Here is a 23,804-nt window from a genome sequence, read left to right on the forward strand (position 1 = left end):
TTCAATGTGGATCTAACACCTATGTAATATCTTTGCATCAAAGTCACCCGAGTCAATTTTGCCTGTTAAGGAAGTCCTTTAAATGGGAACTTTTTTTATAATTGGCTGTTAGGTAAGACTCAAATTACAATTTTGGGGAAGTTGTGAATTCCGCAATATTAGGCCTCCATCACAATACTTTAGTGTGGGGCGTGACTGCCTAATGCCAGCCAGCTCACACACTGACTCTCTCAGTTCCAGATGCCTGGTCCACAAATGGGAGAAAGAGACGACAGAGCGAAAGAGGTGGTAGTGGGAGAGGGGAGCTTGTTACAGAACGTGGCTGACTGCTGTGGATGAAGAGCAGTGGCTTCTCAACAGGTGACTCAGGACAACACCATTACGGGTTTCCTGTGGGTAGCAAACATTCACTTAAAAAATCTTTGCTGCAAAAAAGGATTTAATGTAATTTAATTCTTTGCTTAAATTAAATCTTGTTGGCTACAACAAAGGGTAGGGAAGGTATTTTATATCTCCCTCCCACAACACACATTGCTTCTAGTCTGTGTCAAAATGCACGGCGCGAGCTCACAAACTTCCTCCAATGAGAGTGGCCTCCAGACATGCAACACTAACTTCACCATTCAGCCCAGCCAAGGATAGGAAAGCCATTATACAGGACATATAGAGCAACACACAAAATGCTGGAGGAACTCAGCAGCTCAGGCAGCATCTATGGAGGGAAATGGACAATGGATGTTTCAAGTCGAGACCTACCATCTATACTGGACATATAGTTGGATATTTTATTGGTATTGGTTTATTATTGTCACTTGTACCGAGGTACAGTGAAAAGCTTGTCTTACAAACCAATCGTACAGGTCAACTCATTACACAGTGCAGTTACATTGAGTTAGTACAAAGTGCATTGATGTAGTACAGGTAAACACAGTAACAGTACAGAGTAAAGTATTACAGTTACAGAGGAAGTGCAGTGCAATAAGGTGCAAGGTCACAACGAGGTAGATCGTGAGGTCATAGTCCATCTCATTGTATAAGGGAACCGTTCAATAGTCTTATCACAGTGGGGTAGAAGCTGTCCTTAAGTCTGGTGGTACGTGGCCTCAGGCTCCTGTATCTTCTACCCGATGGAAGAGGAGAGAAGAGAGAATGTCCCGGGTGGGTGGGGTCTTTGATTATGCTGGCTGCTACACCAAGGCAGCGAGAGGTAAAGACAGAGGTGAAAAGGAAGGAAGGCGAGAGATAATATCCATTATTACCTGAGCATTTGGCACGGCGGTGTCAAGCATTGTTACCATTGTAAAAAAACAGATAAGCAGTGAAGAGGATGGCACAGACTTCAGTGATTCTTGTTCTTGCCATAACGTCACGAGAGGTGGAGACTGGATGATGAAGGAGATAGAGAAGTTATGGATTGAAGATCAAAATGCCAGTAATTGCCCTCTCTACTCTAACGTTGTTTAAGGGAAGGCACATGTCATATTGGCAGGACCTTAATAAGCAGTGTGACGGGCAAGAGGGTGACACTCCTACACCTATGGCCAGAGGCAGCAATGGTGACTTGATTATTCTGTCACCTGTTATAAGTTGCATTTGCTTAAGATGGTCAGGCATTGCTGCTGCCCAACAATATCCTCAAGAGCTGTAGCCAATTATCAAGGATGGGGGCTATGCTAGTTTCAACGAGATGGGACATAATTGGGAGGGATTGTCATAATGTACCTCTATTTCCATATGCAGTCCAAATATTCACTATTTTTTCCATCTCCTCTATCACCCAATCTCATGATGTTACAGCAAAAACCAAGAATCATATCACAGACCAAGAGGCCTGTCCTGGGATTTAAAGCAGCCAAGGATTTTTTGATCCTTGTTCTTGGGGGTAATGATAACTTCATGTTATCTATCACTCAGAAAACCCCAGGGCATTGAAAACCTTATCAACGGTATCTCTATCAGTTTGCTACACGTCTAATAATGAGGCTTGGGTGACAACAAGCATATGAAACAACTACATGAAAGGATATGTTGAACATTAAATTGAACCGCATCTTAAGGAGAAAAAAAATGGATAATGAGGCTTTGTTGATAATCAGTAATGTCCCTCATCACTCAAAGTACATTGAAGTATGTAGCAATATTAAGGGATATTTTTGCTGGTTAAGCCAAGGACTAAGATGTAATTTTGACACTCAAGCCTTATTGTTTGTATCATGTGCTTAGAAAAACTTTCCATGTGGAAGAAATACATTTGATTCCATAGTATCTACCTGGGATGAAGTGAAACAATTGACGATGAATGGTGTTTGGCTACAGTTATGGCCTGAAGCGGTGAATGACATCAAAGGCTTCCCTGATGTAACCAACATCAAGAATGATATTGCTTTCCTGGCAAGTAGGGCAAGATTGACGGTGATGGTGTGGAGGGAGTCAAGGGGGTTCTTAACTCACGTGCGAAGGAACTCACAACTGAAGACCTTCAAGATCCAGTGAAGGAGCGACCAGCAGCTGAGTCAGAGGATTGAACTTTTAACGTGAAAATATTAAACGATTTGTTTGTCTCTCTTGTCTGCAACTGAGTTCATTTTTTTGAAATTCTTCCTGCAAATAGTTAGGGCTTTATTATTAAGTAATTTGGTTAGGATATATTCTGTTTGCTGTATGCAGCAATTTAACATGTTACAAAATCACTAGAATTGCCTTTCAGAGTTCTCCTCAGGAATGTATTTCTTATGTGCTTATACGTTGTGTTCGGGCAAACCTTCCCCTCTTTCATTCTTCTTCTCCATCTACATTTAACATTACATATACCTGCCAGAAGGAGTTGTGCAATGAAGCAACTAGGACGAGCACTCTCTTTCGTATCCGGGATACATCTTGAGATAAGCAAAGGCTTGAGCACAAAATCTGGGCAGACACGCCAGTGCAAGACGAGAGGACTGCTGCAATGGCAGTGCCACCTTTAGGATGATACATTACATCGTGCCCATGTCTGTCTCCTTCAGGTGAACTTAAAAAGATCCCAGAGCATTAGTTCAGTAAAAAAGCAGGAGTTCTCCCTGGTGTACGGGCCAATGTTAAGCCCATAACCAACATCTATTTAGCTGTGCAAACTTGCCTGCTGCGTTTCTTACATTTTAACGGAGAAGATACTTCAAAGAGTGACCTTAAAACACTGTGGGCCACCACAAGATTGTAAAAAGTATTAGATCAATGCATGTCATTCCTTCTCTGGCTTATTGCTCGTGCCATTATCAACAACTCCTACAAGGATGTGAACGTGCTGGACTAGATTTTCAAAAAAATCAGATACGTTTTTAGAAAAGTGATCAGATTTCACCCAAAACTCAGCAGGTTAACTTAGCAAGTGGGCAACTGATACAAACCAGTTTATTCTCTAAACCCATTCTTTGGGGTCGAAATTGGCCATGTGCAAACTAAAGAACTGTTGTAAGTCAATTTTAGCATTCCATGTACTTGTGATGTGGTACGTCCTGACGCAAACTGAGTAATTGGAAACTCATCAGTCCCTAATCAGGGTAACATTAAAAGGTGTGAAATGTTCTTGTCAATCCAATGGGACTACAATTGTTACAAATGCAACTCTGACAATTCATTGAAACAGGTCAGTTATCAACATATAGCTGACACACCATAGATCACCAACCCAGATACAAAATAATCCACTTAGTCTAACGGATGCTAATTTCTTTGGTTAGTTTGCTGAAAGCATGAAACTCACAATCATACAGTGTTCTAATTCACACGAGAAAAACTCTGACTATCTGCTGTGGTGTGCATTGTGCATCAGCATATTATCTACTTCTTAAGTCACAGGGAACAAAAGCTTGTGTTGGCCAAGAATACAATTGATTACCTATGAATTTATCCAGCTAAAACAACATGGCTTATTAACACAGAAACCACTGCACAGTGGTACACCCAGTAGAGCTGCTGCTTCACGGCTGGAGTAACCCGGGTTCAATCCTGATGTCCAATGCTGTCTTTGTGGAGTTTGCTTATTCTCCCTGTGACGGTGGGGTTTCCTCCAGGTTCTCCAGTTAGCTACCATATTCCAAAAATGTGTGGATTGGTAGGCTAATTGGCCACAGTAAATTGCCTGTAGTGTAGTTGAGTGGTAGAATCTGGAGGGAGTTGATGCGAATGTCGGAGAATAAAATGGGTTAGTGTAGGATTATTTAAATGACTCAGTGGACCAAAGTGACTGTTTCCATGTTGTATCTGTCTATGACTCTTTGACTACTGAGTAGTCTGTCCTGTATGGAGTTGAGAGGCATTAGGTTTCAAGGCGAAGTGAGCGGAATCCCACTCCATGTAGACCTCACCAATGCACCACCTTTGAAGTCTGGAGTATTGCAGATGGCTGACATAGAGCCAGCCTGGCTCAGGTATACATGACCCCCATCAGTCACAATCGGCTGACCTGCTTCCAATCTTTCCTCTCAGAGACATATCATTCTGCAACTAAATTTATCAAACATACTGCTAATTCCAACTTCCTGAGGGGAGATTGTCGTTATTTAACATTGGACTATTGACAAGTCTAGGTTTGAGCCTCATTAGGCAGTTGGCACCCACACCTCCCCAAGGACATTAGGTGTGTAACTACTCATTAAAACATACATGACTTCAACGCATAAATCTATGAACAGAATCTATTGCCAGCTGAGTCAAGCCAACATGGAACTCTACTGATTACAGCCCTGGAAATCTGCAAAGGGGAGAATTTCTTTTGGGGATGCACTGAAGCGTAGATGCCCAACGTACACATTAATGCTAGGTGTGCCTGCCAATGGTGAAATATCCAAGGGATGCATAAACTCCAGTAAGCAGAGATGGTCAGAATAGGAGGATGTCAGTGTCCTTGTCCAGTACCCTTTGCAATGTGGCTACCAGGTAAATCTTCCAGGGCTCCAGATCTGGACTTCTAGGTGGACCTTCAATGGTGCAGTATAACTGATCCGAGCAGAGTTTCTATCACCAAGTCCAGCAGCCAGTTCCCACAAAAACCAACATGACTATGATCACTTGCTTTGATGTTGATTGAGGTATAAATATTGGCCAGAACATTATGAGCACTCTGTTACTCTTCTTCAAGCAATGTCGTGGGATGTTTAACTATCATCAAACCAGGCAGATGGATCCTCAGCCTACGGTTGTCACTGAAAGAAGACATTCCAACAATGCAGCACCCCCAGTGGTAATGCCAAAGAGCATCAGTTTGGATTATATGTTCAAGTGAACTGGAATGGAATTAAATCTACAACCTTTTGACTTAGAGGAGAGAGTATAACCATTGAGCTATCCATGACACACTACCAGAAAGGAAAAAAAAACAGTAAATCTATTTAACAAAAGTTCATAGAAAAAAATAGAAAGAAGAGTATTTTTTAAACCATGAGAAAGTGAAAATATTGTGTTCAGACAAACCTACGTGTCCTTGTTCAGGGATCCCCGAAAGTTAATGGGCTGGTTAAGCAACCAATTAGGAAGGTAAACATCATGGTGGTCTTTATTACAAGAAAATTAGAGTACACAAATAGAGATGTTTTGCTCCTATGAAATAAAACCGCAGTGAGACAGCACCTGGAATATGTTCTTCAGGTCTGAGCTCCCACCCAAATGAAGGATATACTTACCATTGAAGGAGTGTAGCAAATGTTCACCAGATTGATTCCCGGGATAGTGGTTTTATCATATGAGAACAGTTTAAGCCCTGAGCTCTCTCGAATTTAGAAGAATAGGACACAGAAAATTCTTCAGGGGCTGGACAGGGTGTTGATGTGGGACTGATGGTTTCCCTGACGGGGGTGTCTAGAACATGGGGTCACAGTCTCAAAATAAGGGACCAGCCATTCAGGACAGAGATGAGAAGGAATTTCTTCCAGCAGAGAGGGTGAATCTTTGGAATTCACTAGCTAAGAGCTTTGTGAAGGCTCAGTCATTAAAGATATTCAAGACAGAGATTGATAGAATTTGAAACATTATGGGAATCGAAAGATATATGGTTAACACAGGAGGTAAAAGATCAGTCATGATCTTATCAAAGCAGAGCAGGCTTGAGGGGCCAAACAGCTACTCCTGCTTCTATTTCTTATGTTCTTATGTTTATGCAAAAACTGCCCAATATTATACATCACACTGACTGATCTTCTTAAAGTGACAAGCCAGAATAAATAAAACTGCAGTAAAGAATGTGCACGGACAGTCTTCTCTGGAGTAGGTCAATAAAGTGATCAACGATACTTCACTGGATTCCAGAGAGAAAGGCAAATTCATTCTTTTATAAGTGGAAGAGAGCTCGGGTCAAACCATGCAATCACTAACAGAATCAAGATCTAAACAGCTACTTCCACCTAGAGATGAATAAAAGTGAAAGCTCAGGAAGACAGCTTAAGCTCAATTATGTACAACCTTATTCTTCTTCCAACTGCATCTTTCCTCCCCCGCTGCACTCAAGGTGCTGATTCATGCTGAGATATCGCTCCACAGGCACCTGTCACCCTCTAGCATCTCATCAATCAGTTATTCTCAATCTGAGAGCTTTAGAGGCTGAATGAAATGTGACCCTGAACAATAGGGAGGTGGACATGTCACCATCCTGTCCTTGATACACTCCATTCTTGGGCCCAGTGGGCACAGCAACATTGCCTGACTCCTGACGTCCCTCTTGATCAGTATCCATGAAACCATCTAATTCATCCTCTTGGCCAGGGATACCTTGTTACATCACACAAAATGCTGGAGGAACTCAACGGGTCAGGCGGCACCCATGGAGGGAAATGTACAGTCGACGCTTCCAGTCAAGACCCATCTGAACTGGATCATTTTATATGGACAGCCTAGATGAAGGGTCTTAACCCAAAATGTTGACTGTCCATTTCCCTCCACACATACTACCTGACCTGCTGAGTTTCTCCAGCATTTTGTGTATTACTCCAGGTTCCAGCATCTGCAGTCTCTTGTGTCTCCATACCTTGGTACAGGCCTGATCTGTCTGTCTTAAAATTCAACAGCAGAAACTTAGATTTATCTGCAAAGATACCCAGTAATAAAGCAATAATGGGTCTGGAGGAGCTAGGAAAGGCAACAAGTGAATCACTAGCTGCTGGTGAGGAGAATGAAGTTGGACAATCCCTACCATTTCTTAAAAGCAACTTCCATTTTCTCAGATGCTCATAACAACCTTGCTTTTGCCATTTATACCTCCCCTTGAACCATCTTTTATTTCTATATTTACCCTACTAGCTCTCAATTTTTGCCTTGCACCGTCCCTTTTGTCATTTAATATCTCCTAGCACAATACCAGCACAGAGTCCATTTAGACTCTCCTTCCACGACCAGTTTCTCCAGTTTCACATTAGCTTAAGTCTTGTCACATCTGTAACATTTTCAAGATCTGTCAAAAGATTAGCTCTGCTTCCCTTCCCACAGTTACAGCCAGGCTGCATTGGTATTTTCAATATTTACTGTTTATATTTTAGATTCATATCACATCTTTAATGTAATAAAACTTTCATGAGAGTGCTAGTAAATGAAGTTTAACATTAGAGACACAAGAGACAGCAGATGCTGGGATCTGGAGCAAAAAACAAACTGCTGGAGGAACTCAGTGGGTCAGGCAGCATCTGTAGAGGGAAATGGTCAGTGCTTCGGGTCGAGAAACATCGACTGTCCACTTCTCCTTGCAGATGCTGCCTGACTCACTTAGATCCTCCAGCAAGGATTTTAATAGGAGGCTGCTTCGGCATTATCAGGCAAAAATCAGGTTTTAAAGGAGAGACAGGGAGGTTAAAGGAAAGGGGTTCGATGCAATAATCCTCAATTAACTCAAGGGATAGCCACAAATGATAGTGCTGGAAGCTGGGCAAGAGGCCTAAATGGAAGGAAGGCAGACATCTCAAAGGTTTATAGAACTGCACAGACATCAATGGCTGTCTTTCATTTTTATTTCAGCACTGCAGAATGTGTCAGATTTTTGTTTCCTTTTCCGTCAGGAATCTTAATTCAGTATTACAGCCACTTTGATACAGGAAGGATACTGTGACTCTTTCGTCCTTTGAAATGCTCTTTCTATTCCCTAATCCTTTACAAAATATAATTTAGTAATAACCGTCACTACAGGGTGACTTATGATGCAATTATCACAGGACATGCAATTTTTCATTAAACACCTACACATTAAAATGAATATAGTGCCCCTGTGGAGCCTGTTATTGCTCGAGCCCATTACACAGCAGGGAACTTGGAATCGCCAATCCCGATAAGAGCCAAGTGTGAGAAAATGTGGGAGATAAGGGTGCGAGTAGGAGACTGAGAGGAGGTAACGCAGGGAAACTGTACAATAATTGGAGAATTGTCGGATGGCAAATATAAGAACGAACATATTCTGAAGACCAAGGGGGAAAATGGTGTGCTTGATTCCGTTATGCAATTAACCTACATTCATTTGACCTGGTGCAGGGAAAGCTTATTCTTCATATCACGCACCTGCATCCTGCACAGATAAATATTGATTTTATTACCTTAAAGCACATCCACAGGACCTGATTTTGAGAGTGTCAAGCAACAGTTGAAGATTCACCACCCTCTGGCTGAAGAAATTCCTCCTCATCACAGTCTTAAAGGGACACCCCTTTATTCTGAGGCTGTGCCCTTGTGTCCTAGATTGTGGTGATTGAAGCCATGCCTGTACCTCTTAGAGGGGAGGCACTCTGAGTCTGTGCAGCCCTACAAACATACCAGATATCTGCGCTTCTCCAATTCATGATGCTTCCACATCCCAAAGATATATGACTCCACTGCCATCAGCTGCAGCTTCTGTATTTAAGGGCCCCTGTATCTAAGGAAAGGTGTGCTGGCCCTGGAGAGGGTCCAGAGGAGGTTCACAAGAAAGATCCCAGGAATGAAAGGCTTAACCTATGAGGAGTGTTTGATGTCTCTGGGCCTGTTCTTGAAGGAATTCAGGAGGAAGAGGGTAGATCACATTGAAACCTACTGGATGATGGATGTGGAGAGGGTGTTTCCATTAGTAGGAGAGTCTGGGACACAAAGGATGTCCCTTTAAAACTGAGATGAGAAAGAATTTCTTCAGCCAGAGGGTGGTGAATTTATGGAATTCTTTGCCACAGAGGGCTGTGGAGGCCAAGTCATTGGGTGTATTTAAGGCAGAAATTGGAAGGTTCTTGATTGGTGGGGGGGGGCGGGGGGAAGGTTAAGGATTACAGGGAGCAGATGGGAGAATGGGGTTGAAAAAAGAAATCAGCCATGATTGAATGGTGGAGAAGACTCGATGGGCCGAATGGCCTAATTCTGTTCCTATGTCTTAGGGTCTTATGGTCTTCCCTCTGCAAATCTTTCTGCTTTTCCTTCCCACTCTCCTTTATCATGTGCACTGAATAAGTGTCATAGCAGTTTACAGCATGGAATCAAGACCTTCGACCAACTGAACCCACGCCAACCATCAAGCGCCCATTTTTACACTAATCCCACCCTAACCCAATTCTCATCAACTCCCCCCAGATCCTACCACTCACCTATACACCAGGGGCAATTTACAAGGGCCAATAAACCCACCAAACTGCATAGAGCAGTTTTGGGATGAGGCAAGTGCACCATGAGGAAACCCACACGGTCACAGGGTGAAGTACAAACTCCGTACGGACAGTGCCAGAGGCCAGGATCGAGCCCAGATCCTTGGAGCTGTGAGGTTCTACTAATTGTGGCTTATTTGCCACACTACCAATCTGACCAAGCTTTGGGTTGCCTGTATTTATATCTTCAGACATGGCTTAGTGTAAAGTGGCCTCATTGAATCCATGGCAGAAGAAGAGCAGAATCCCTGGATGATTTGTTGGATGAGGTGGAGTACAAGAGAAAAGTCCTCGATCACCAAGATGTAGTGTGGCCAGGAATGACTCCAGGTCAATGGTGAAGCTGCACTGGCATACCATCTCAATCTAAGTCAATGCCAGGAATAAAGCCTAACACAAGTCTTACTACTTTTCATGCAAGTGGGAAAGGTCAATGAGAACAGCAACATATTCCATCTCCACCTGCCAGCTGGAGCCACATTTGGAGTTATAAAGCACTGAAAAACCTTCAAACCAAATCCACGTCAACCATCAACCATCCGTTTACACTAATCCTACATTAATCCTATTTTAATCTCTCCCCATTCCCATCAACTTCCCCCCCCCCCACCCAGATTCTACCGCTCACCTACACACTAGGGATAATTTAAGGAGCCAATTAGCCTTCCAAACCTGCATGTCTTTGGGATGTGGGAGGAAACCGGAGCACCCGGAGGAAACCCATGTGGTCACAGGGAGAACGTGCAAACTCCACACAGACAGCACCCAAGGTCAGGATTGAACCTGCATCACTGCAACTGTCAGGAGGAGACTCTACTGACTGCGTCACTGTGCTGCTGCCTAGAGCTGTGCTACTGTGTCACTCAGGGTTGGTGTTATTCAACGAGGGCAGCCACATCATCCAGACCCATTGAAAGGGTCTCACATACACACTTCCCTCTTTCTTGGAGGAGACAGCAGTGTCAACAAAGACAGCAGGAGACCGCTAAGTCAAAGCCTCGATCCAGTGGTTCACCACCCTGAGGAAACTAGTGCTGGCTGTTGCTGGGCTGACTGACATTGAGACCAAGGCCAGCAGCAGTTTGGAATGCATCAAATTCAGTGGCATGTTCACACCCCTCCATCTTTCTTGCATCCACATCCCCCACCCCACAAAGCTTTCAGCTTTACAATCTACCTCCTCCCTCCCTAAGCCTATTCTTGTGGATCTGAGATGGATACAACCTCTCACCACCGTCGGACAGCAACGGAGAAGGTGGCCCATTGCTCAGAGAGAGCCAGCCGCCAGCTCAGACACTGGTGCTCTGTACACTGTAGAGGCAAACCTGGATGTGGGATCCACATGTGGGTAGGAAAGGGCTGCCAAGGTGCCCAGAACCCACAAGCAGTAAAATCACACATTATTCCTGTTGCAGCTGGCTTGGTAGGGCAGGCACGGTAGTGTAGCGATTAGCGTGACGCTATTACAGCGCCAGCAACCCGGGTTCAATTCCGGCTGCTGTCTGTAAGGAGTTTGTACGTTCTCCCTGTGACTGCGTGGGTTTCCTCCGGGTGCTCCGGTTTCCTCCCACGTTCCAAAGACGTACAGGTTAGGAAGTTGTGGGCATGCTATGTTGGCGCCGGAAGCGTGGCGACAATTGCGGGCTGCCCCCAGAACACTCTACGTAAAAGATGTATTTCACTGTGTGTTTCGATGTACATGTGACTAATAAAGATCTTATCTTATCAGCCAAAGTCTTTTCGGGTAAAGACTGATTGGGATGCAAAGCAAGATGCTTCCGACTTCAGCCACTGTGAAAGTGTGCATGACATGACAGAGAGCATGAGGGGTCCAGAACTAACAGATGGTGCAGATTTGAACAAGTCCACCCCTCCCTCCACACTCATGGGCCCATCAAACATCTCCCCCTCCAGCTCCAGGCTCTGGCGCATGTAACAAGCTGCTGCAAATCACCCTGGGTCCACCGCGAGGCACCTCCTCCGTGGTTTAGGAAGCATAAAGGGGCTGCTTAAAGACACAGAAGGTCTGTACTATTATGTTATAATTACATTACGGTGCTAATTATACTTGCAGCACTGCTTGTGCACAGACATGGACTGGTGAAAGGAGCCTGCTGTTGGGTAGCTATTGCTTCTCCCCACATGGCCACCTTTTGGACTGAAGCATTAGCTGAAAGACAGTGTGCACAGAGGACTGTTGAACTATGAAGGTGTTCTCACTGCCATCTGGGAATTTGGGGACAATCATTACTCTCTTCTGGTCATGGTCACCCTCTAGGTGAAAAAAAAACCTTCCTCAGATTCTCACTAAACCTCTTGCCCCTTTCCATAAAACATTGCGTCTAGTTTTAGACATCTGTCATTCGAAAGCAAACAAGTATAGACACCAAAACCCTCTGGTCTGGATTCAGGTAGTGTAAAGCTCTAAGCCAGAGAATCCACTCATAAATTCTGAAACTCCCCCAGTATCCAACAATGAAAATGAAGCAAATCTGTACAGCCAACTCTCCTTCTAACCAACCTGCAAATCATTCAGTATCCCATTAAATACTACAATCTGTCAGGATCTTGTGGCTTCTAAATACCAGTCTTTCCCCCCCACTTGCTTCACACCTGGTACCAATTGGATCATCACAATCCAGTTTGGCAGTACTGGCACCGATGCAGCATTGCGTGAGAATTGACATCGCATTCCATGTACCTACGGTGTCAATGATGCACACAAACCAGCAGCCTGATCAACTTGCCAAATGGTGCAAGTTGTACTAAAGGTCTGCAGTCCCAATTCACACATTAAATTAGAACAAATTTGGTAACTTTACTCCTGAAACTACCAGTGTATTACAGACTAATTGGGCAGTTTATGTGTTTCACATCAGAAAAGTATGCACTTCATTGAGTCAGACATGAACTTCAGTCTCAGAGCAATAATCCAATCAGACAGATAAACAAGACACACCCAACAACCTGATCAGGGAGGTTCTGGTCTCATTGTATTATCTGGTCAGAGAGATTACAGACTCACTCAATAAATTTATCAGAGCAATTACAGTCTCAGACTAGTATCTCACAGAGAACACAGGAGGCACAATAATTTAATCAGGGAGATTACAGGCTACTCTGTAATCATATGAAAGAGATTACAGACATTCAATAACTTGATTTGAGAGATTACAATCTATGCTTGGTAAAATAGTGAGAGATTAAGGACTCATTAATAATCCTATCTCAGAGATTACAGATTTGGTTTAGTAATCTGATCGAAGAAGCAGTCATATTTCAGAAATCTGGTCTGCCACAGGATTAAGAAGAACAGAATCAAGGGGACAGCATGCCCTCCGTGTAACATCAGATATTAGCATTTCTGCCTGAGTTGGAAAGTTGTGGGTTCAATCCCAATGGTCAAACGTCTCCAGCTGAACATCAGGGCATACAACGAGGTAACTTCAGACAAAAATCATAAAACAGACTGATGTAAATATTTCTGGAGAGTTAGATGAGAGCTGAGTTAAAACTATCTACAAAAATATAGTGAAACGCCCAAATCAAAAGGTAAAGGCATTAATTCTGCAGTTTCTTTCTACCTGTTGAATGCAGTAATTGGAGACCTTTAAAGTTGACAACGGATATTTCAGAGGAAACTAACTGTTACTTTAAGAAAACCAAACAATTAGTTTGATTCAGAGTCTGGATCAGTGCTGCAGGTGTTTATTTCTTTGCTTTGATTTAAAATTCTTCCAGTTCTCCAACAGCTACTGAACATAGTATCTAGGATTAGGGAACTGGTCTCCTCCTGATCTAAAGCAGCCTGTCACACTGAAAAAAATTCTCTGATTCACTGTCATATTCTTCTAACCCAAGCTGAAGATCTCCTATTGAAAAGCCAAGAGAATTACTCAACATGGAAGAAGCTCACTCAGACAATTGTATCATCTCTTATCAGGAGAAATCAATTAGACTTGGTCCCATGCTATTTTCTTACAGACCTGCATATGTTTCTCATAAGTATTTACTCAATCCTTAAAAAAAAGATTGTTAAATCCATTTCCATAGTTCTTCCAGGCAGGACATTCTGGATTATTACAATTTAAAATCTCCTCCTTGGATTTTTAGCACTTACTTTAAACCCATGGTATCTACTTACAATCTCTGCTGCCGTTTTCTCCCTTTCAAATTAACATAATTTTGAACGTGTCTGTCAAATCTTCCCTTAACCTTCTCTACTCTAGATTAAAGATGCTTATTGCTCTTCATGCTCTGTCAGGCTAGAGCATGTTGGGACCTGACTGCATGTCTTGGGTTCAAGTCAAGCCAGATACTAAATATATTATAACTCCTCAGCCTTGGAGTAGGTGTCCAGTTCCAATTTTATACCTACACAAGCCTCTACTCCATACAGTACACTACCACCAAGAAAATGAATAAAATGATTTTTCTTTCTTTAATCCCCTGGATTGAGACTGCCAGTGATACTGAAAGAGTGGCAACATTGCACTGTGGGGTGGAACTCAATAGCAACTGTTCTGAGAAAATCCAAACCCATTTTTTCCCCATGCTACAACTTTCCAGTATCTCTTCTGACCTCTACTTCTCAATGCTTGCAGCGCCTCATTTCAAAAAGTGTTCAGCTCCAAAAATCCTAAATTCTGAGACCTCTCTTTTTCTTCCCCTCTCTCTCTTCAAGATGCTCTTTAAAAGCAATACCTTTGACAAATCTTTTATTCCACTATCCTACTTGGCTTTGTGCCATACTTTCTTTGCTCTTGCTCCTGAGAAGTACACTGGGACACTCGGCTCTGTTAAAGTTGATATACAGTACTAGTTTCTATTGCTGCTGTGGACTTACAACCAACAAGAAGTCCAGAGATCTCTTCACCTTAGGTTGAACCCAAACCCAGGTGTAAGTGGTAAACCTGGGTGCACTACCTGTCACCCTTACTTATACAAATCATTTTCATATCATCGCATAATTAGTCTGAGTACAGCAAATGCCATATTTGGACACTTTTCATCACTTGTGCTTCACTATGTTTCTTCAAGAAGCATTATTGAAGCAGACTCCATTGCATCGTTATCCTGGAATCCAATGTTGAGCTGTGCTGTTGTTAATAACAATTTGCTGCAGGTATTCCATCAACCTGCACTTGTATTCAGAAAGGAGTCTCACGACATTTTACATGGGAATATTGTAAAGTGCCTAACCATCAAAGAGATGGGAGTCATCAAAAAACAGCTTTAGGGAAGGAATTTCAGATCTTCGGATTCTGGTGGAGAGATTGTCAGGTTCAAAAAGGGAGTCATCAAGTTGGTCGGTGAACAGGGACATCCATCAGTGAGAGAGTGATTAATGATCAGGGTAAAGCTAGAGAAGGATACTGAACTGGGAGGGGAAAAGGCTTTGAAGTGTTTGTGTAAAGGAAGGGAGAGCGATAAAGGGGAACACAAAGGGGTGGTGAGAGTAAAGACAGATGGAAGGAGGTGAAGAGAGGGCACTATAAAGAGAAAGAGAGAAAGGGGGAGAAAATGAAGGAGGGGATAAAAAGTTGCAGGATTGAGAGGCGAGGGATAAAGAACGGAAATAGAGAGAGGGTGGGAGGATAAAGAGAGGAGGGGAGAGGGAGATAGAGAAGGAGGATAGAGAAAAGTCATTGAGACAAACAGAGAAATAAGATGAAAGCAGGTTGAGGGAACTCGGCCTTTTCTCCTTGGAGTGACGGAAGATGAGGGGGGACCTGACAGAGGTGTATAAGGTAATGAGAGGTATTGATAGGGTAGATAGTCAGAGGCTTTTCCCCAGGGCTGAATTGGTGGCCACAAGAGGACATAGGTTTAAGGTGCTGGGGAGTAGATATAGAGGAGATGTCAGGGGTAAGTTTTTTACTCAGAGAGTGGTGAGTGCGTGGAATGGGCTGCCGGAAACGGTGGTGGAGGCGGATACGATAGGGTCTTTCAGGAGACTGTTAGATAGGTACATGGAGCTGAGTAAAATAGAAGGCTATGGGTAAGCCTAGTAATTTCTAGGGTAGGGACATGTTCAGCACAGCTTTGTGGGCCGAAGGGCCTGAATTGTGCTGTAATTCTTCTATGTTCTATGTTCTAGATATGCAAAGGTATATACATGTGCACTTTCATACACACATACACGTACATATACATGTCATGTCTCCACATATATTTTACCAAACAGACGCAGAAGACGAGTGTGGGGGCATGAATTTCACATTCAACAAATACACATCCTCTGCAGAGTAACACACTCATGTAAAAATAGGCTCTCCAACTGGGAGATGTTAATTTCCCATCCTACGCTGGTACAAACTATAGACTCTGAGCAAAATTATAAAGTCTGTGGGAGATTAAACATTTCTTCTTATTAACAAGGACCTGATTTTTTTTTCAGTGGAAAACATTTCCAAAAGATGTTTGTACTTTAAGTCACCACACCTAGTACTTAACAAGAAATTATATATCCCAAGTTTCAAGGCTATATGAGTAAATGGAACTCCGAGAATTGTGTCTTTCTGCAAGTTGATCCTGCACTGAAAAACATGCATGTTTGCAAACACTGAATGGGTCATTAATTCTCCTTAGCAACCACAGGAGGTACAAGACCCGTCCTTTCACCTCATCCCTTCCCAACATCGAGGGACCCAAACAGCATGTTCGGGTAAAGCAGCGATTCACTGCACTTCTTCCAATCCGGCATTGTCCATTTGGTGTTCATGGGTGGACTCCTCTACTTTGGAGAAACCAAACGCGGACTGGGTGACTTTGTGGAGCAGCTGCTTCCGGTGTACAGGGGTGACACTGAATTTCTAGTTGTCTGTCATTTTAATTTTCCATCCCACTCCTATTTTAACCAGCCTCTTGCACTGTGCTATAAAGGCCCTTCATAAGCTTCAGGTATCACAGCTTATCTTCTATCTAGGCACATTGCAACCTTTTGGAATCAATAGAGAATTTATCTGTTTCAGTAACTTGCTTCCTCTGTTTGTCTCAGAACTGGCCAGTTCTGCTGCAGACTATCAAACTGTAATACTATCTTAGTTGTCCTCTTCCCATTGCCTGATTTGTTCGGCATTTCCTACAGCTCTGAGCTTGTTCCTTATTTGGTTTCTCTCTCTTTAACCACACTCGCTAACATATCAACCAGACAGCTTCATCAAAACTTCATTATCAAGGCAGCTCTGACTTCCCCTTTTCCCTTTGTTCTGTCCATCTCTCCCCCCAGTATCTCTCCCCCAGCATCTCTCTCCCAGCACCTCTCCCCCAGCACCTCTCCCTCAGCACCTCTCCCCCAACATCCCTACAACTAAAAAGTTACTTGTTTTCTCTCTTTCCCATTTTTAATGAAGGGTTTCAGACCGGAAACGTTACCTCTGTTTCTCTTTCCACTGATGTTGCCTGACCTGTTGAATGTTTCCGAGCTTTCTTGCTTTTATTTCAGATTCCTAGAATCTGCAGGGTTTGTTTTTTTTTAAATATCACCCCACACCACACTCAAGGTGACTGAGATTTGATGTCATTCCCGGAAATGTTTTCCAATGGTCTTCAAATACCATTGGTTGGCCAACCTCAATGGTGTCAGGTTGACAATTTCCAAGTGGCCTAATTTTGAGGTTTTATACTATATTTTAAAGTTCACTATTCTAAAGCTCTCAGTGTAATTAATGGGCACCTAGCCAGGCTTTTGACCTTCAGTTTCCCAGCTGACAGTCCCTGGAAGCACAGATCCCCAGTTGGAACGTCCCATCCAGAATCCAATCCCAGAAAAACTCCATCATTTTAAAAACTGCTTTATTGATGCCTGATGGGCACAGTGCTGTGCAGATAAAGATGAAGTATGGTGGGCTAGTGTAAGGATTGTTGTTGATCATGTTGCACAGCATTCCTTTCTCCAACCTTTAACCACTTTTTAAAATTCATTCCTATGCTGGCATCACCGCATTGAGTTTCCATCCCCAATTACACTGACAAGGTGGTGGTGTTTCTGCTTCTTGGACAACTCCAGGTTTTCTGCCTGGGATGATTTCCTAGGCTACCTCAGAGTGCAGCTGAGAATCAATCATTAGATAAGAGTCCAGACTGAGCAAAATAAGCTAATTCGCTTCCCTGAAGGTCAGAAGGATTTTCTTTAAAACAACAATCTGACAACCTCTCAGTTTTTAAACAAATTTTCAGATTCGGTGGAAAGAATTTACTTAAAATAGACATATCAACAACTTCAAATATACTGGGTAAAGTCCAAATCAGCTCATTAATATTGCACTAACACTGCTGGCTGGGATGTCGAGATTTATTGTGGATCAGATCACTTTTGCACTTAAGGTACCCAATGCCAGAAGCACCTTGTCTATGTTATAGTGGAGAACATGCCATAATCCAGTGCTCAACCCCCAGGGGAACCAATACATTCTTTAATTACCACCCCATGAGAGGTGGGCAGTTTAAGGAGACATTAATACACTAGTCCAATGGAGTGGCCCAAAATATTGATAATGTATTAAGCTGTGACAAGTGAAAGTTTCTTATGTCCCTTTGTATTGAGAATTATGTACTGTACTACGGACATTCCTATTGGCTGAAGTTACCAAAATAATTACATTGTAGTTTAGAGAAGGAAAATTACTTCATCAAATCAGTTCAGCCAAAAAATTAGGCCAATGTTAGACAATGTTACTGCATGCAAAGTATGAAAAATGAAACGTTTTTATCAGGCTCTGCTTCATTCTGCTCTGTTATCCTACTTGGCATATACTGGGCACATGACTTCTTGGTAATTAACTGCTCATTGTCTGTGTCAAGGGTTTCATTAGCTCTCTGTGGGTGGCATATGGCACTAAAATGCTCAACAAAGTCACCTACTACTGACATGGCACATGCCCACTGATTCCTCACCACACATAGGAGCAAAGTGCCAAAAACCTGTGCTCTAGGCCTCTGCCAGCCCCCCTCCACAGGCCTGTGCTAAGAGAAGCCTGAAACTGGCCCAGAGTGATTCCACTGCTTATTTCTATCGTCACGCCCCAATGCTGCTCCTCTTCCTGCCTTCAATCCTCCAAACCCTGTTCTTGGAGTACATTCTCTACAAAACTGTGGGGTTTTAAAATCATGAAGGGTAGTAATATTGCAAAACATTTCTTGATGAATAGAAAAATAGATAGCTATATCATGGCCATTGTGAAGCTGGATTTGGTAACTAGTCAGTGAATAAATTGGATCAAGATATGTGGGAGTTTTCCATCCAAAGCTTAAACAAGCAATTAAGCAGACAGGTCGTTTCAAATATATGTTGACAGTAACCCTTACAATGGGACACAATTTTATTCTGCTAAGTAATAACTAATATCAAATATTGTCTTGGGTGAGTTCATCTTTGAAAGGAAGTCAAACAAAACTTTATTTTTCCCTCCTGGACTTTCGCTACATTTGCAGTTTGCACAGTCAGGATTCAAGCTGGGACTGCTTAAACACTTACTGGCTGGCATTCCAATAAGGAGCAAAAACTTCGACATCAGTTCTTCAACCTAAGGTCAGGTCAGTGTACATACACCTTTCCACTCTGTACCGAGCTGCACAATTGAGACACCGGCAGGTGGCGCCGCTGTGTTCGCTTTCAAGTTGTGAAGGAAGCCCTTGTACACATTCAGAGATATTCTCCCAACGTAAACCGTGCATTTCACCGACCTCCCCTCCCTGTAAGTGCACAGCTCCGACTTACAATCGTCTACACACGCAAATGAGAACATATCCACATTATGGTTGCGTGCAGAGACCATTAACGTAGCAAGGAGTGACGGTCTGTCTTTTCAAATATTAATCAGCACTTTCCTTAAATCTGAGATCCGTAGGTATAAGCAGACCTCGGGCAGGGGTGGGACGCTGGACTTCATGCCAACTACTAATGCACCGTGCTTAATATAAATACTCCATCTCCAGCCTTACCCCAGTGAAATTCCCAAGGCCCGGGTGCAGTCCATTAAGTACTAGCCCTGCTCTCTTAAAACTGCGGAGTGAATTTTAAAAAGACCATTTATTTTAAGAGGCGGTTTAAAGTTGATGAATTGATTATTTACACTTTATTGCAAACTCGTAATATTCCCGATCAGCGTTGATCGGGAGCAATGGCCCGTAACATGAGGAACCCCATCGGAACATTAAACTTCACCAAGTGTCTGCAGATGATCTTTAGACACACTGGCAGACCCACCGGTGCCAGGATTCGCTTTTTTGCTTCAAGTAGGTGAAGCGGACGCGCACGCTTCACGAGTTCGGGATGTGTCCTTCTGCTTATAAAAGTTTTTTTTTGGGGGGGGGGGGTGGGGGTGGAGGTGTTTAGGATGAAATAAAATCTACCCAAATTTTGATAGGTCACTTCAGCAGCCCCATTAACACGCTCTTGATTACCCACTCGAATACTCGGAGTCAAATAGTTGGCACTTGTACTTTGGACGGGGGAGACTGGCCGGAGCCGTGTTAACATCTGGGCTCCGTTAGAATCGCCCTCTCTGGAGTAGAGAGGAGGGAGAGCAGTTCAGCAGAAAGTCGGATGCATTTCCGACGCTCTACACAAGAGCAGAATAGGAACGGGGAAGAAGTCTGGGGCTGGAGGAAGGATAGTACAGGTGAGCCGAACGGTCTGTTCCCATCTGATTCTGTGTAAACTGAGAACCAAACTCCAGACAAGAGCGAGTCAACTCAACTTCATTTTATTTACCCAGTGCTAGATATCTTGGAGCTTTTGGTTGCCAACTCAGTGAGCAGCACCAGGGTCCGGCGGGGAGAGACTGCAACCATCGGATAGGATTTAGGGGCCGCGTCCTGTTCATATTGATCAAAGAGCAAAGGGGTACACCGCCCGAAACCACCTTGCAGTTGAGCGAGCTGCTCAAATTACAGGAGCTACAAACTGTATTCCTGCAAAAGGGCTTGGATTTGGGGGAGAGAGGTGCAGAGAGGGCGACAAACCCAAACGCACAACGTCGTGAGGCAGAAAAATAGAGAAATGAATACTGTGTGGACAGATCGATCAGTGTAGTAAATTATGGCACAGTAGTAGTTACAGATTATTTACAGAAGCAGCTAATAATGCGATATGATAAATAGATAAATAAAGACAAATGGACCTGGATAATGATTTTGAATGGGATTGCGAGCCTCTAAGTAGATAAATCATATTAGTATGCGAGTTACAGCTCGCTCGGATTAATAGAAAGTGTTGACTTTTCGTGTATCTGTTTACCCGTCTCCCTCCCTGTCACTGAACCCAGCTCGTTGCAAACTCGGCTCGATAGAAAGTATGGAGCCCGGGGTCTGTGGTCACCTGTTCCATCTGCGAGGAGATGTTTCAGGGGAGTCCGGGAGTCGGGAGGATCGGGACACCAGTGTTACTGCCCTGGGATCCGGATTCTCGTTATCCCGCTCTGGGGGAAAGGGGGTGATTCGGTCACCCCGGGTTGGTGATGCGGGAGGGGGGGGGGGATGAGGAATAGGGGTTGGACGGTGCATGTTCTCCCTGTGTGATCGGTACTCCGGTTTCCTCCCACAACCCGGAGACGTATCGCAACTATAATCGGGCACTGCAGTTACCCCTTGTGTAGGTAAGTGTCACAGGGGGAATCAAGGGGGGAGGGGGGCTGATGAGCAGGACTGAGAGGGCAGAAGGTGCAAGGATGCAGGGAAAGATGAAGGGGTGGGCCGGATGGGGCTGCTCCCCGGCAGCAGGCATGGAGCCGATGGGCTGAACGGCCCCTTTATGCGCCGGAGTAACCAAGGAAGTAACCCCACCCTGGGGGAGTGGGTGGGTGGTGGAGGGGGAAATCAGAGACCCCGGGTGAGGGGGGAGCTGAAGGTTAAAGATCTCCTCTCAGCGAGGAAAGGGGTGGTCAGTGATCTCGTGGGGAGGGGGCGGGTAATCAGGCGAGGAAGGGGAAATCAATGACCGTACACTGTAGGGGAGGGGGAGGGTCTGTGCCCTGGTCTGGGGTGAGGGGGTATATCGGTGGGGAGGGGGTGTGGGGTGAGGGTCAGTAACCCTGGAGTGAGATGGAGAATCAGGAGAGTGAGGGAATGAGGGTCAGGACCCCACTCTGAGGGTTGGGGGTGAATCAGTGAGCCCGGGATGAGGGTGTGGAGAAGGGTCAGTAACCCTGGGGTGGGGGAATCAGGTGAGGGAGGGGTATCAGGGTCAAGACCCCGCACTGAGGGTGAAGGAGTGGATCAGTGACTCGGGAGTGGGGTGCTGGGGTGTAGAGGATCAGATGAGGGAGCGGGAGGGAATGAGGGTCCGGACCCTCTGTCTCAGGGTGAGGGGGTGAATCCGTGACCCCGGGACGGGTGAGGGGGTGAATCAGTGACCCCGGAGTGTGGACGGAGGGTCAGTGACCAGTGACCCCGGGGTAGGGGTGTGGAGCATCAAATGAGGCAAGGGAGGGGGAGGGAATGAGGGTCAGGACCCCGGGTCTGAGGGTGAGAGGGTGAATCAGTGACCCCGGCGTGTGGAGGGACGGTCAGTGACCAGTGACCCCGGGGTAGGGGGTGTGGAGGATCGAGGGAGGGAAGGGAATGAGGTCTGAGGGTGAAGGGGGGTGTGAATCCGTGACCCCTGGGTAGGGGGTGAGAGTCAGTGACCTCGGGGTGGGTGGCGAGGGGTCAGTGGTCCCGGGATGGGGTTGTAGAGGATCAGGTGAAGAAGGGACCCGGTTCTTGAAGGGTGAGGGGGTGAATCAACGCCCCCGGGGTGTGGAGCGACCCTGGGATGTGCAGAACCCTCCCTCCATCCCGGAGCGAGCTCCCTCCATGCCCCCTCTCCCCCCTCCCCCCCGACCACCTTACCTGTACCACTGCAGCCCTTTGCCGTAGTGCCTGTCGAAGAAGTGAGGCTCGGCCCCTAGCGCCCTGACGGCCGGGTGCAGCCGCATGAACTCGAGCAGGGCGCGGGTCCCTCCCTTCTTCACGCCGATGATGAGAGCCTCGGGCAGCCGCCGGAGAGCGCACCACCAGCGGCCGCCCGCCCTGGCCGTGCCGTTGAGCGGCCGGCCCGCCGCCGCCGCCGCCACACGCCCCGCCTCGGGCGCCCCGCTGCCCTGCTGCGGCTCGGAGCCGTCGCCGGCCACCGGGGTGTACGATCCGGACGAGGGCTCCTCGTCTGCCGGCTGCGCGCTGACCGTCCTCCTCGGCCGCTCCTGCCGGCTCAAGCCGGGCTCCAGCGGGATGGAGTCACAGCAGCCGGCCAGCAGGTAGAAGCAGAAGAGCGAGAGGGTGAAGAGCGAGAGCATGGCCAGGAGTTTGTGCAGGAGCCTGCCGAGCCGGGCACCACAAGTAGACGGGCTGCGGTGGCGGAAGGTCCTACATGCCATTCCTCTGAGCCATTCCCATCCTCACCCATCCTCCGGCATCAGTGCCTCTTCTCCGCCGCTCTCAGCACCAGTCCATCGCCTGCTGACACCAAACTCTTCAATGATGCTCAAACCATCAACACAACTTTGTTTTTCCTCTTGCTTGGTGTGGCTTTACACCCTGTGTGGGAGCGGTGTGTGTATGTGTGTGTGTGTGTGTGTGTCCTCCAACAAGCGGGCTGCTGTGTCTAATCCCCTCTCTCCCTGTCCTGCTTCATTCCAGCTCTCCCCTTCTCCCCATCCCTGCCTCCCGGCACTTTCCATTCATTGATTCATTCATTCATTCCGGCAGCACAAACTACGAACCAGCTGGACCGGCACACGGGCCGTTTCTATTGGCCCAGGCTGGAGTGGTGGGCGCGTCTATGCAAATGAGCCCGCTTGTCATTGGACCAGACCTGAAAGGGGGCGGGGTTTGCTTTACATAATTGTATCGAGGAAGCCGGGTCTCGAAATTTGTATTTCTTGTGCAGAGGCAAGGTGATTCATTCCACACAGCTAAAGGCAATCTGGTTGACCAATAGATGCTGTGATTCACTGCACTGACTTGATTACGACTATATAGATTATAGGGCGCTGAAGCACAGTACTGATGTTTAGGAGGCTTTTTCTGTCATGTGCTATGATAGTCAGATGACAAAACCAGCACCAATGGATCCGATGTGAATGCAAAAATGTGGTTGAGTCAATGCCTAACTTCAAACATCGATTAAATTATTAAGTCTTGCAAACCATGGACAATCTAATCGAAATGTGTGCCAAGCAAAGGAAAATCTGCCAAATGTTGCTTCGG

The 23,804-nt window shown here is 45.3% G+C and overlaps 1 protein-coding gene across 1 annotated transcript in view; it reads right to left on the minus strand.

The window, feature by feature from the left end:
• hs3st3l (heparan sulfate (glucosamine) 3-O-sulfotransferase 3-like) overlaps positions 1-22,972 on the minus strand; it is a 121,692-nt gene extending 98,720 nt beyond the window's left edge. The window contains exon 1 of the mRNA XM_052033343.1: positions 22,449-22,972. Within this exon, the coding sequence (XP_051889303.1) occupies positions 22,449-22,972 (524 nt within the window). The remainder of the gene's footprint in view (positions 1-22,448) is intronic.
• Positions 22,973-23,804: the final 832 nt, after the last annotated feature.

This window comes from Pristis pectinata, chromosome 18 (genome assembly GCF_009764475.1).
Source record: "Pristis pectinata isolate sPriPec2 chromosome 18, sPriPec2.1.pri, whole genome shotgun sequence".
In the NCBI taxonomy this organism is placed as follows: Eukaryota; Metazoa; Chordata; class Chondrichthyes; order Rhinopristiformes; family Pristidae; genus Pristis; species Pristis pectinata.